General features: G+C 36.7%; 1 protein-coding gene across 2 annotated transcripts; it reads left to right on the forward strand.

The window, feature by feature from the left end:
• Positions 1–1,721: 1,721 nt before the first annotated feature.
• Positions 1,722–13,729, forward strand: LOC123539635 (neuropeptides capa receptor-like). Of its 2 annotated transcripts, XM_045324312.2 has the most exons (3): positions 1,844–1,866; positions 11,073–11,163; positions 12,531–13,729. In XM_045324312.2, the coding sequence occupies exon 3, from the start codon at positions 12,577–12,579 to the stop codon at positions 13,648–13,650; it is 1,074 nt and encodes a 357-aa protein (XP_045180247.2). In that variant the 5' UTR covers positions 1,844–1,866; positions 11,073–11,163; positions 12,531–12,576; the 3' UTR covers positions 13,651–13,729. The 2 variants fall into 2 exon arrangements, with proteins under 2 accessions (XP_045180245.2, XP_045180247.2); XM_045324310.2 differs by lacking the exon at positions 11,073–11,163 and having other exon boundaries at positions 1,722–1,866.
• The last annotated feature ends 344 nt before the right edge of the window (positions 13,730–14,073 follow it).

The following is a 14,073-nucleotide window of genomic DNA, read 5'->3' on the forward strand; positions in this document are numbered from 1 at the left end:
TACTCGTGTGGTTTTGATAGTTACGTAATCTAAAGTTATGTCCCTTGGACCACTAGGCCGAGTCATTACTACTGAAATCTGTTAATGATTTTTGCTATTCCCTTAAGGGGTGGAGGGGACCAGCTACACCTACCCATATTTTATATTTTCCCTCTAATATATTATTTTAACAACAAAAACAAAAAGCATTCTTCCCCTTATAAACAATAGAAATCATTCCAACTCTTATCAGTAAATCTAAATTTACCCTCTAATTGGCCATTAAAAAAAAAAAAAAGAAGATCTTAATCAATTCTTACTTGTGAGAAAAATGTTTTTGGAGGAGGGGTTCACGCTGGTCCCCGTTGTCACAGCTCTTGTAATATTTAAAATAAGCGCTTTCTAAAATAAGTGTTTTAATTATTTTTTCATTGAATTTCAGTATGTGATAAATATTTGTAGCATATGTTTTCCCCATCTCAAACTAGCACATATTGACTGTACTGTACATTTACCCAGCAAATAAATTATGGTTACAGATTATATATTGTTTTGTCTGCTTTATCACGTTTTCAGTGGTCTAAGTTAGACAGATGAACACATGGGTTCGTTTATACAAAATAAGTGTAAATTGGTTGTAATTTCTGTGCTTTTTAATTTTGTTTAAAACCGTTTTTCAATGTAATTTCAATTTATTAACACATGTTTTTATATTCTGTACCAGATAGGTACCAACTTCTTCTCCGCAGTCAATGACCACATAAATGAGCTCAGACATATTATAGGCCTAAATGTTTTTACCTAGCCTACTCTGTAGAACAGAGATCTAAGCCTACTCTATAGAACAGAGATCTAAGCCTACTCTATAGAACAGAGATCTAAGCCTACTCTATAGAACAGAGATCTAACTTCGTAGTCTTGTGCCAAAGGTTAAGATGTAATAAAGCAACAAAAAAAAATCATTTTTATATTTATATTATTACCGGTAAGGAAAATAGGACTGTTATCAAATGACAGTTAATTAATGAGTTAAAACGGGAACTTTATCTCCTGCCCAACACTGGGGATGATGAGTAAAGAGGCCGTCTCTTAAATAACGTCCAGCATATTTTTTCCCCAAAATATTCCAGTGTGCTTGTCAGAATGAAAACATTCAAGGCCTTATTGTCATTTATCTTCTATTTTTTTCACGGTTCTTCATTCAGATTCACTGCCACTTTCGTGGTTCAATTGCTGCTTATCTGAACACTGAACCTTGATAAATCAGGCACAGACGTCCAGATGAGCTTGATTTAAGAAATAAATAATAGCAAAATAGTGTTTTCAGGAAGGTCTGGTAAGTATTAGTCTGGCTACCGACTAGATAATCTTTTTTTTTTTAGAAAAAATAATTCTTTTATATATTTTGACTTCATCATTCTTGGCTCAGATTATGTTTTGAGAATAAAAGGGACATAATGATACAAAATTTGTATTGCCTCAGGAGTTATCTCCTGTGAACAAAACATACGGTCTGAACACAGACTAGGTAAGTATAGTCGTTCCAGCTATTTTAGAGCCCAGAAATTGTAACAATTAAGATACAGCAGAATCGCTAAGTCGAATAAACGAGCATGCGCATGTTCTTCCGACATTTGCAGAATGAGATATCTACTAGTAGTATACTAGCAGGTTTGCTGGGGACGATGTTTTTAGTGTTACTGTATTTATTAATTCGAGTTGGAGCAGTATCAATAAAACAAGAGGATGTTTCCGGTCACGTGATTATTTAACCTTTCAAGTATGGTAGGATCATTGTTTATATCAAACTTAGTACTAATGTTATAAATCGAGTATTATTGTGCTTTTGCTCTAGTTATTGTACTGTGGAAAGACCAGAAACTGCAAGTAAGTCTCGACTTTTTTAATAAAATTCTAAAATCTTGATAAAGAAAATCACAATAGCCTAAACATAAATGCACAATGTGGTCAATTTTCCATGATTTTAAATGATTTATGATTTCTTAGTTTTGATATTAATTTAAATTTATATTTCATTATGTTCTATCGTCATGTCTGGAAAATGAATCAATGAATGATTATGCATAAAGTCAGTGTTTTATTTTAGAGATGCAGATTGCCATTATATCGTTGAAATTTAAGCCGGTCACTTTTAACAATTTTTCTTTTTATTGCTGTATCTCAAAAATGAAAAATAAAAAAAGTTAATTTTGTTTAAAAATCGTACTTAGTCCAAATCTAAATGAGAACAGGATATATACATATTTTATTTAAGAAATAATATATCTCATACAGTGATTTGTCGTTGAATAAATCATTGTTTGGAGTTCAGATGCGACGGAATTATATCACGAGGGCGCAGCCCGAGTGATATAATAATACGCATCTGAACGACAAACAATGATTTATTCAAGAGCAAATCACTGGATGAGATATATTATTTCGATTCTAACACGTTAACAAGGATTTTTAAGTACATCCTTGACGACATTCATTAAATATTTGCCCGTTACAATCGGTTTCTTTTCTAGCGCGCCGCTATGCCGTTTGACGCCATGACGTAATAACTGTGACGCCAGAACAGTGATTTGTTATATTATAATTCACTGTTTTCTGCCTTCTTTGTTTAATAAGAAAATGAATCGGATCCTGTTAGAATATCACTTTTAACGGAAGTAAAATGATATTAAAGGTTGATATAGCAACATTCCATTCAGGCGACAAAATGTTCAGATTCTTCTTCGTGTAAAATTTAAGCTCCATGCTTATTGCCAAATGATAAACGACAAATATTTAAGAAATAATATATCTCATCCAGTGATTTGTCGTTGAATAAATCATTGTTTGGAGTTCAGATGCATATGAATTTTATCACGAGGGCGCAGCCCGAGTGATATAATAATACGCATCTGAACGACAAACAATGATTTATTCAACGACAAATCACTGGATGAGATATATTATTTCGATTCTAACACGTTACCAAGGATTTTAAGCACATCCTTGACGACATTCATTAAATATTTGCCCGTTTTCAATCGGTTTCTTTTCCAGCGCGCCGCTATTCCGTTAGACGCCATGACGTAATAATTGTGACGTCAGAACAGTGATTTGTTGTATAATAACTCACTTTATCACATATTTGACGTCGCGGGAGTGTATATAATAAAGCCATTAAATAAAAATGATAATACACTAGTGTAATAAAGCTTTGACGTCGACGTCATTTATACCGTAGGAAACGTCGGTCAGATTGACTTGTTTATATAGTAAAAGAAAGTAGAATTTTTGATGTTCCAACAGGAAAGGTTAAAATGTGATAAAAAGAATATTACATTTGTGACTTTCCACATTGAATTTATTAAACTCGTTGAATAAAATTGATAAAATGCTCGGCAGAGCCTCGCATTTTATTATTTTATTCAACTCGTTTAATAAATTCAATATGAAAAGACACTCATGTAATATCCTCTATGTTTTCTGTCTTCTTTGTTTAATAGGAAAATTAATCGGATCGTGTTAGAATAAAATTTAATGTTGAATGTCAGTTGCTTCATATTAGATGCTAAATGCCAATTGCTTTATGTCAAATAGCTAATGCTTATTGTCCAATTATCAATGCTAATCGTCAAGTTGTATGTTAATAATTAAAAATTTGTATCTCTTAAACTAATGAATGTAACTTTTAGTGTTTTTTTAAAACAAGACCGGTCTCATTTTTTGGTTATTTATAGCATTGACAGGCTCGGTAGGTAATGGGAACATGCGACCATAATTGTTTAGTAAAACGTTTTACAAAAGAGATAAACATGATGAAATTATGTAAGAAAGCGAATGACTATTTAAATGATATCATCCACCGTTGCATTTAGCTCTTCAGTAAAATAAGTATTTCGCATCTATTTTCTGCACTTCGGAAATAACAATTGTAATTCATCGGTTATATTTACCGGTTAAAAATCAATACTTGACATAATCATTTAGCAAATAGCATTCAGTTTCACTTACTGTTTCGCATTTAGCAATTGGCAATTAGCATGGCCTAATATATTATAATGGCCTTCCATTCGAATGCACCAAGTTGAAATGTGTTTCTAATAATAGACACGCAACGAGTAAATAAATTGCATGTATAAGATTAGAATTTTATCAAGCATCTGACGAGATATTCTCGCAGGAAATAAGATATCATGGAAAAAAACATGCATTATAAATTTTTGAAACTATTGCAAATGACATTTATCCGATAGTATTGTGTTAGTGATGAGAAATCTGGTGTGAACTAATCAAAATCTACGTAAATTGCTTAGTAAATATGAGAACATGGTATCAAAGACGACTAGAGGTATCGCACAGTAATAATGCGCTTTGAAATGTAGGTAAACAAACAAAACAATAGCATAAATTTAAGTCAATACACAACGTTTACGCTGCAAATAGTAATTCCTCGTTGGTCGAGCTGTAACCCTATCCGTCTTACACTTTTTTGTCGGGAGTTCTATTCCAGGACCCGTAAAAAGTATTTTGAAAAGTGTATTTAATTTCCTTTTTTTTCAATATGATTCAACGAAAACAACACAAGTTTGTTAATCTAGTACTAACTTGTTCACTAACTTGTATTTGTCGCTATTAGCACGTGATGATGTTTAAATACGCTTCATCTTAAATATGATCCAATGTTTTTGAGGCTTCGTAAATAAATTAGAAACCAGAGAGAAAAAAATCTTACACAAAGTATATAAATTAAATACAAAATAAAAATAAGGATGGATGCAAGGTTCGAACCATCAAAACTATCAGTACCAAATGATTACATGTCCACTCAACGTACTGAGCCATCAAGCCAACTGTTGATCTTATTTCTAATATCTTCTGTTTTAAAAGAGATTGCTAACCACTGACTGTTTATTTACACGTTGCTAAAAATATAAACGCCACAATACTGCGGTACTTATAGATGTAACAAGTCACAGGATTTTTTTCAAAATATTATTGTTTGTCAGTGACCTTATATATTGTTTGTCAGTGACCTTATATTTACTTGCAAACTCAAAGGTTTGTCGTCTCAGTTTAAAAAGAAATCATTTCTAAAGTATCACGAGGTCCTTCAATGTCAGCGACCGGATAGGATTAACAAGCAGTTTTCATTGCTTGGCAACAGAAAACAGTTGACGAAATTTAAGCAGTGTCCATGGAAATAGAACAATTACAGGACAAATAATTGATACGTTCTTTGTTTCTTTTTGTAAAATGAAGGATTAATAATGACATCACGAACTAAATAAAATACAAATCTATGGAGGATCATGTACTGGACTGTGTGATTCAGACATAGAGAATGCATTTCAAGTGCTCCATTTTTAGCTATGCAAGGCGTTTTATATATTTCAAGTATGCAATGTATTTTGCTTACAACCAATATAGGAGAGATTGTGTTTGTATACAAATCCGTTGCATTTTCTATTTTTAGAACTGATAAGACAGGGGTCGGGTGGCAGACGCGGAACGTCATTATTTTTTGTAAGCTGTGATGTCTTTTTCTAATAGCCTAAACATTTGTAAAACTCAAATTATATCAACAATTTGATCAATGGCTTCTGCACTTTTTACAACGGTTACATAGTTCTGTGAAGAAAATAATTTAGATTTTTACAATTTCCTTAAATATACAGGTCTGTGCTTAGATAGATCGTCTGTCAACTGTCACTGCTATATAGGTCTGTGCTTAGATACATCGTCTGTCTACTGTCACGGCTATATCGGTTTATGCTTAGATAGATCGTCTGTCCACTGTCACGGCTATATAGGTCTGTGCTTAGATACATCGTCTGTCTACTGTCACGGCTATATCGGTTTATACTTAGATACATCGTCTGTCTACTGTCACGGCTATATAGGTATGTGCTTAGATACATCGTCTGTCTACTGTCACGCTATATCGGTTTATGCTTAGATAGGTCGTCTGTCCACTGTCACGGCTATATAGGTCTGTGCTTAGATATATCGTCTGTCTACTGTCACGGCTACATCGGTTTATGCTTAGATAGATCGTCTGTCCACTGTCACGGCTATATAGGTATGTGCTTAGATACATCGTCTGTCTACTGTCACGCTATATCGGTTTATGCTTAGATAGATCGTCTGTCCACTGTCACGGCTATATAGGTCTGTGCTTAGATAGATCGTCTGTCTACTGTCACGGCTATATCGGTTTATGCTTAGATAGATCGTCTGTCCACTGTCACGGCTATATAGGTATGTGCTTAGATTCGTCGTCTGTCTACTGCCACGGCTATATCGGTTTATGCTTAGATAGATCGTCTGTCCACTGTCACGGCTATATGGGTATGTGCTTAGATTCATCGTCTGTCTACTGTCACGGCTATATCGGTTTATGCTTAGATAGATCGTCTGTCCACTGTCACGGCTATATAGGTATGTGCTTAGATAGATCGTCTGTCTACTGTCACGCTATATCGGTTTATGCTTAGATAGATTGTCTGTCCACTGTCACGGCTATATAGGTCTGTGCTTAGATAGATCGTCTGTCTACTGTCACGGCTATATCGGTTTATGCTTAGATAGATCGTCTGTCCACTGTCACGGCTATATCGGTTTATGCTTAGATAGATTGTCTGTCCACTGTCACGGCTATATAGGTCTGTGCTTAGATAGATCGTCTGTCTACTGTCACGGCTATATCGGTTTATGCTTAGATAGATTGTCTGTCTACTGTCACGGCTATATCGGTTTATGCTTAGATAGATCGTCTGTCCACTGTCACGGCTATATCGGTTTATGCTTAGATAGATTGTCTGTCCACTGTCACGGCTATATAGGTCTGTGCTTAGATAGATCGTCTGTCTACTGTCACGGCTATATCGGTTTATGCTTAGATAGATCGTCTGTCCACTGTCACGGCTATATCGGTTTATGCTTAGATAGATCGTCTGTCAACTGTCACTGCTATATAGGTATGTGCTTAGATTCATCGTCTGTCTACTGTCACGGCTATATCGGTCTATGCTTAGATAGATCGTCTGTCCACTGTCACGGCTATATAGGTATGTGCTTAGATACATCGTCTGTCTACTGTCACGGCTATATAGGTATGTGCTTAGATAGATCGTCTGTCCACTGTCACGGCTATATAGGTATGTGCTTAGATAGATCGTCTGTCCACTGTCACGGCTATATAGGTCTGTGCTTAATACCTCGTCTGTCTACTGTCATGGCTGAATAGTTCTGTGCACTGTTACGGCTATATGATCGTCTGTCCACTGTCATGGCTATATAGGTCTGTGCTTAGATCGTCCGTATACTGTCATGGCTAAATAGTTCTGTGCACTGTCACGGCTATATGATCGTCTGTCCACTGTCATGGCTATATAGGTCTGCGCACTGTCACGGCTATATAGGTATGTGCTTTGAAACATCGTCTGTTCACTGTCACGACTATATAGGTATGAGCTTAGATACATCGTCTGTCTACTGTCACGGCTATATAGGTCTGTGCTTAGATACATAGTCTGTCTACTGTCATGGCTAAATAGTTCTGTGCACTGTTCACGGCTATATGATCGTCTGTCCACTGTCATGGCTATATAGGTCTGTGCACTGTCACGGCCATATATGATCGTCTGTCCACTGTCACGTCAATATGACTGTGCTTAGATAGATCGTCTGTCTTCTATCACGGCCATATGATCGTCTGTCCTCTGCCACGGCTATATGATCATCTGTCCATTGTCACATTGTCACGGCTATATGATCGTCTGCCATTGTCACGGCTATATGATCGTGGGCCACTGTCACGGCTTTATGATCGTCTGTCCTCTGTCACGGCTATATGATCGTCTGTCCACTGTCACGGCTATATGATCGTCTGTCCACTGTCACGGCTATATGAACGTCTGTCCACTGCCACGGCTAGATGACGTCTGTCCACTGTCACGGTTATATGAACATTCTATGTTCAACAGATTATCAAAACTTGAAAAACAGATGTGTTTCCTCTCAGGTCATATAATATAAAATTTGATAACTGAATGGTTTGTCAGGGCAATTCAGTAAATGCACTGTCAGTTTAACTCTTGGTTACTTTTTTATCAACGAAATTAGAAAGATTTTTAGTAGTACCTTTGAATTTTGTTGCTTTTTTTTAGCTTCCATACGACCGATCTTACGCTGAAGCTGTTCATATCACCATGATAAAATAAATTTCCATGCAATGTGGTGAAAATACGAACGGATTTCCACTGTTTTGTGTGGTGTAAATACCAAACATACAGGACGAACCGAGTTCCACTGTTTTATGTGGTGTTTCGTGTGGTGTAAATGCCACACATACTGGACGAACCGAGTTCCACTTTTTATGTGGTGTAAATACCAGACATACAGGACGAACCGAGTTTAAGTACCAGACATACAGGACGAACTGAGTTCCACTGTTTTATGTGGTGTTTTGTATGGTGTAAATACCACACATACTGGACGAACCGAGTTCCACTTTTTATGAGGTGTTTTGTTTGGTGTAAATACCAGACATACAGGATGAACCGAGTTTAAATACCAGACTTACAGGAAGAACCGAGTTCCACTTTTTATGTGGTGTTTTGTGTGGTGCAAATACCTGACATACAGGACGAACCGAGTTTAATACCAGACATACAGGACGAACTGAGTTCCACTGTTTTATGTGGTGTTTTGTGTAGTGTAAATACCAGACATAGTGGACGAACCAAGTTCCACTGTTTTATGTGGTGTTTTGTGTGGTTTAAATACCACACATACTGGACGAACCGAGTTCCACTTTTTATGTGGTGTTTTGTTTGGTGTAAATACCAGACATACAGGACGAACCTAGTTTAAATACCAGACATACAGGACGAACCGCGAGTTCCACTGTTTTATGTGGTGTTTTGTTTGGTGTAAATACCTGACATACAGGACGAACCGAGGTTAAATACCAGACATACAGGACGAACTGAGTTCCACTGTTTTATGTGGTGTTTTGTGTGGTTTAAATACCACACATACTGGACGAACCGCGAGTTCCACTGTTTTATGTGGTGTTTTGTTTGGTGTAAATACCAGACATACAGGACGAACCGAGTTTAAATACCAGACATACAGGACGAACTGAGTTCCACTGTTTTATGTGGTGTTTTGTGTGGTGTAAATACCAGACATACAGGACGAACCGAGTTCCACTGTTTTATGTGGTGTTTTGTGTGGTGTAAATACCAGACATACAGGACGAACCGAGTTTAAATACCAGACATACAGGACGAACTGAGTTCCACTGTTTTATGTGGTGTTTTGTGTGGTGTAAATACCAGACATACAGGACGAACCGAGTTTAGATACCAGACATACAGGACGAATCGAGTTCCACTGTTTTATGTGGTGTTTTGTGTGGTGCAAATACCTGACATACAGGACGAACCGAGGTTAAATACCAGACATACAGGACGAACTGAGTTCCACTGTTTTATGTGGTGTTTTGTGTGGTGTAAATACCAGACATACTGAACGAACCGAGTTCCATTGTTTTATGTGGTGTTTTGTGTGGTGTAAATACCACACATACTGGACGAACCGAGTTCCACTGTTTTATGTGGTGTTTTGTGTGGTGCAAATACCTGACATACAGGACGAACCGAGTTTAAATACCAGATATACAGGACGAACTGAGTTCCACTGTTTTATGTGGTGTTTTGTGTGGTGTAAATACCAGACATACAGGACGAACCGAGTTTAAATACCAGACATACAGGACGAACTGAGTTCCACTTTTTTATGTGGTATTTTGTGTGGTGTGAATACCAGACATACAGGACGAACCGAGTTCCACTTTTTATGTGGTGTTTTGTGTGTTGTAAATACCAGACATACAGGACGAACCGAGTTTCACCTTTTTATGTGGTGTAAATGTTACACTTTATTAAGACTTAGTAATTGTCACTGTTAGAAGGGAATCGATCCAACCGTGGCGAGGCGACGAAAATCGGGATCGATTCCTCTACCGTAACGGTAACATGCGATATGTACCGAATGCGATATGCTATCGAATTAAAAAATGTGGTCTTCCGGCAAGTGCACATAATTGAATATTTTCTAACACACTGACAGAAATAGAAAGGTATACCACTGGCAGAAATAGAAAGATAGACCACTGGCAGAAATAGAAAGGTAGACCACTGCATTAAGTTAGTTGACTGGCGGCTTAACACAAGTGTCTGCATAATACAGGTGCCTGTCATGGCATGTTCAACTTTATATACATTTTACACAGAGGGCAGGTGCCTGTCATGGCATGTTTGACTTTATACACATTTTACACAGAGGGCAGATGCCTGTCATGGCATATTAAACTTAATATACATTTTACACAGAGGGACAAGTAAAAAAGGTCTGGTAATCATAGGTAATTGACCAAACAGAAGGAACAGAATACACTTTGGCACTGTGAACATTTTGAAAGATCGTTTTACATCGGTTATCCTATCTAAATAGATACATGAATATATTACAATGTATATAAACATGTGGTGGGAAAACTGTCATAATCTCCTTAATGCCGGGATATCAATTGATTTCATTTCCTGTTTGTCTCAGTAACGTGCGTCTTGTCTCACAATAACATACCACAGATAATTGAAAAAAGTGAAGAGGATTTAAACGAATTAAAGTAACGAGCATATATATATTTAATTTTCTCTTTATTTTATCATTCTGGACCGTATACATGTAGGAACAGGACAGGGGAGCGGGGTGTGTGTGTGGGGGTGGGGGGGGGGGGAGGGAGGGGGTTCCCCAATACTTTGACCGATTAAGGTAATTGTCTTAGCAATGTTTTGACAGCGAGTCAATTTTAGGCTGATTTTCAAAATGTGTGCCCCACACCAATCTGAAAATGCTTCCTACGTGACTGTCATTTAAATATTATTTCGAAATTATAATGTGCGGATCAATTAGCTGACATGTAGACATATTCCTGTATATTTGGTTACTCTTATTTCAGCGTAATTTTGCAAAATCTCAACGTTACAAAAATGTTTAATCAGTATTTATGACGTTTCTGTTTTTAGCATTATGTAAATAAAAAATGGTTTTGGAAGCTGGATAATACGCAGGGGATGTGTGGATAAAAGCTCTCAATTTGAACTGATACTTTTGAAGGTTCGAATCTTCCATTCGTAGAAAAAGATTTTTTTCTCCAGTTTCTAGTTCATTCTTTGTTCTTGTTTTCGTATAATTTCAGCAGCATCTTTAAATAAATCAGAGGGCAATTCAGTTTAAAGTGAAGTGTAAGACTGTCATAAAATTTGTAATGTTTAAGGCGAAGTGTATTAAAACATGATTGCGTGTTGATAATATTTCTTTCGTTAATGAATCAGTTGGAACTTGATTAGCTAACTTCAGCTCTCTTTGTTAAACCTAGCATAAATTAAAAAAACGTAGTTGGGTCTTGGAATCAAACTCCCGACGAAAATGTACGAAACGGAGCGCATAACCACTCGGCCAACGAGGAATTAGTGTTTGCATCGGGAACACTGGCTCCAGACCAGAAAGAAAATTCCTCCGTACATGTTATACCCTACCCCTAGTATAATGTTAGAAGCTGGTTATACCTAGGGGTAGGGTATAAAATGTTATACCCTACCCCTAGTATAATGTAAGAAGCTGGTTATACCTAGGGGTAGGGTATAAAATGTTATACCCTACCCCTAGTATAATGTAAGAAGCTGGTTATAACCTAGGTAGGGTAAAATGTTATACCTTACCCTAGTATAATTGTAAAAGCTGGTTATACCTAAGGGTAGGATAAAATGTTATACCACTACCCTGAATAATGTAAGAAGCAGGTTATACCTAGGGTAGGGTATAAAATGTTATACCCTACCCTAGTATTGTAAGAAGCTGGTTATACCTAAGGGTAGGGTATAAAATGTTATACCCTACCCCTAGTATAATGTAAGAAGCTGGTTATACCTAGGGGTAGGGTATAAAATGTTATACCCTACCCCTAGTATAATGTAAGAAGCTGGTTATACCTAGGGGTAGGGTATAACATGTACGGAGGCATTTTCTTTCTGGTCTGGTGCCTGTGATCAGAAACGTTGTTAATCGACTTAATCTTTTGTTTGTTTACATTTCAAAACACCATAATATTGTGCGATAACTATATATAGGTACAGTTTGTTTTTATTGTTTGTATTTATAAATTAGCTGTCTTGTCAAAGACACAATAAATGTCAAAATGATGAACAGAGCCTGAAATTGTAGGCCAGTTCAAGAATAAACATTGTCATGGGTCAATTTCAGCTAATCAGATGCTATAGTTTTGAGACTGGTTATCGAACTTAGATTTACAACTTTGAATGTAAGACTTCAGTATTTTGTCTAACCTAAACTACTGATACCCAAACTTTGATTTAATTTCATACTGAATCATGTGTAAAGCTTTGTTTTGCCATTTCTAAAATGCATGACTGTAGGGTACTAAGTGCTATATACATGTATTATATCAGCGATTTGTTTTGCAGGTTCATTGTATGCTGCCTGTGGATAGTCATTTGCCTAGTGTGAGAGATGAATAACACAGAACGGACAAACGGACAACAAACACCAACACTGGATGACTTAAATAATGAGGAACTTGACACACTCATACCAACTGTTTTCTATTTGTCAATCATATCACTGTCCGGAATGGTTGGAAATAGTTTAGTCATTCACATTTACCGGACTAGGTTCACATTCTCTAATGTGCAGTGTTTCGTCCTAAGTATGGCGGCAGTAGATTTATTTTCTTGCTGCGTGGCGATTCCACTCGAAATTGTCACTGTTCTGGACCAATATACTTTCAAACTGGGGTGGCTTTGTAAACTGGCACGATTCACAAACGGTGTGTGTACCAATTCATCAACATTCTTACTTATCTTTATTGCAATAGATCGATTCCGGAAGATATGGAAACCATTTGGATGGCAAATAAAGGCAGGCGTTGCAAAATGTTTATGCGTTTTGGCTGTAGTTTTTGCACTGATAATTTCATGGCCAGCCATAATTATTTATGGAAAAGATACGTTCGATATCCAAGAATTCAATCTGACCGGAAGTGACTGTGGAACTAACAACGATGTAAAAGAAACGCCATTTCCGTCTTTATATACTCTCGCGCTTGCTATCCTGTTCATAGCTGGTGTTATTTTATTAGTGATTTTGTACTGTATGATCGGACAAAAGGTAAGAAGCCATGTCCACAACTTGAATAAAGGACTTGGAAGAAAACAGTCGCAAGCATATCTGCAAAACCAAGCCACCGCAAGGAAAACGACTTTTGTCATGTTTCTTGTAACACTTGTGTTCATTCTAAGTTTTCTTCCACATCTTATTGTGAGACAGTTTAAGAGCAACTTTGCAGACGACTCTTCGACCGGAAGTAAAGCTGTTTACAGGATCCTGACAAGGTCCTACTTCCTGAACTGTGCGGTCAATCCGATTATATACAGTATATTTGATACGCGTTTCCGGCGCGCCTGCAAGAGGAAAGGATCCGAACATGTTTCCAGAACTAACGATTCATCTGCAAATCTACATATGTCAACATATGCCAAAAACGAAACATGTTTAGCTTCAGAGATTAAGCCGCCCAGTCAGTAGCCGAACGAGTCTCGAATTCGGAATAAAAAAATCCAATATAACAACTGTTCAAAATAATCAAGTTCTTGTAGAATAAAAATAATAAGAACAACAAAAACTTTCTTCCTTTTATCCCTTGAAAATTGTGAGTGCAACAAAAATTCATGTTGCATGCATAGATCGTTCTATGAATTGAAAAATTAATAATAACACTTAGATTTGAGCCACTGAAATTGATTTTCGCATCACTTTTAATAAACGTCCAATATAAACAGTTAACAGAATTCATCTAATATAGTGATCCAGATTAATTATATGGTATGCTCAGGCAGTCACACACTCGAACATCTTAATGGGAAGTTACAGCTAAAAAACTACCATCAGTATTCAGCGTTGTCTTTCAACTCTGTGGCAGACCAAAGAGCTATAAAAATAAATACTTCT

This window comes from Mercenaria mercenaria, chromosome 16 (assembly GCF_021730395.1).
Source record: "Mercenaria mercenaria strain notata chromosome 16, MADL_Memer_1, whole genome shotgun sequence".
NCBI classification, from domain to species: domain Eukaryota; kingdom Metazoa; phylum Mollusca; class Bivalvia; order Venerida; family Veneridae; genus Mercenaria; species Mercenaria mercenaria.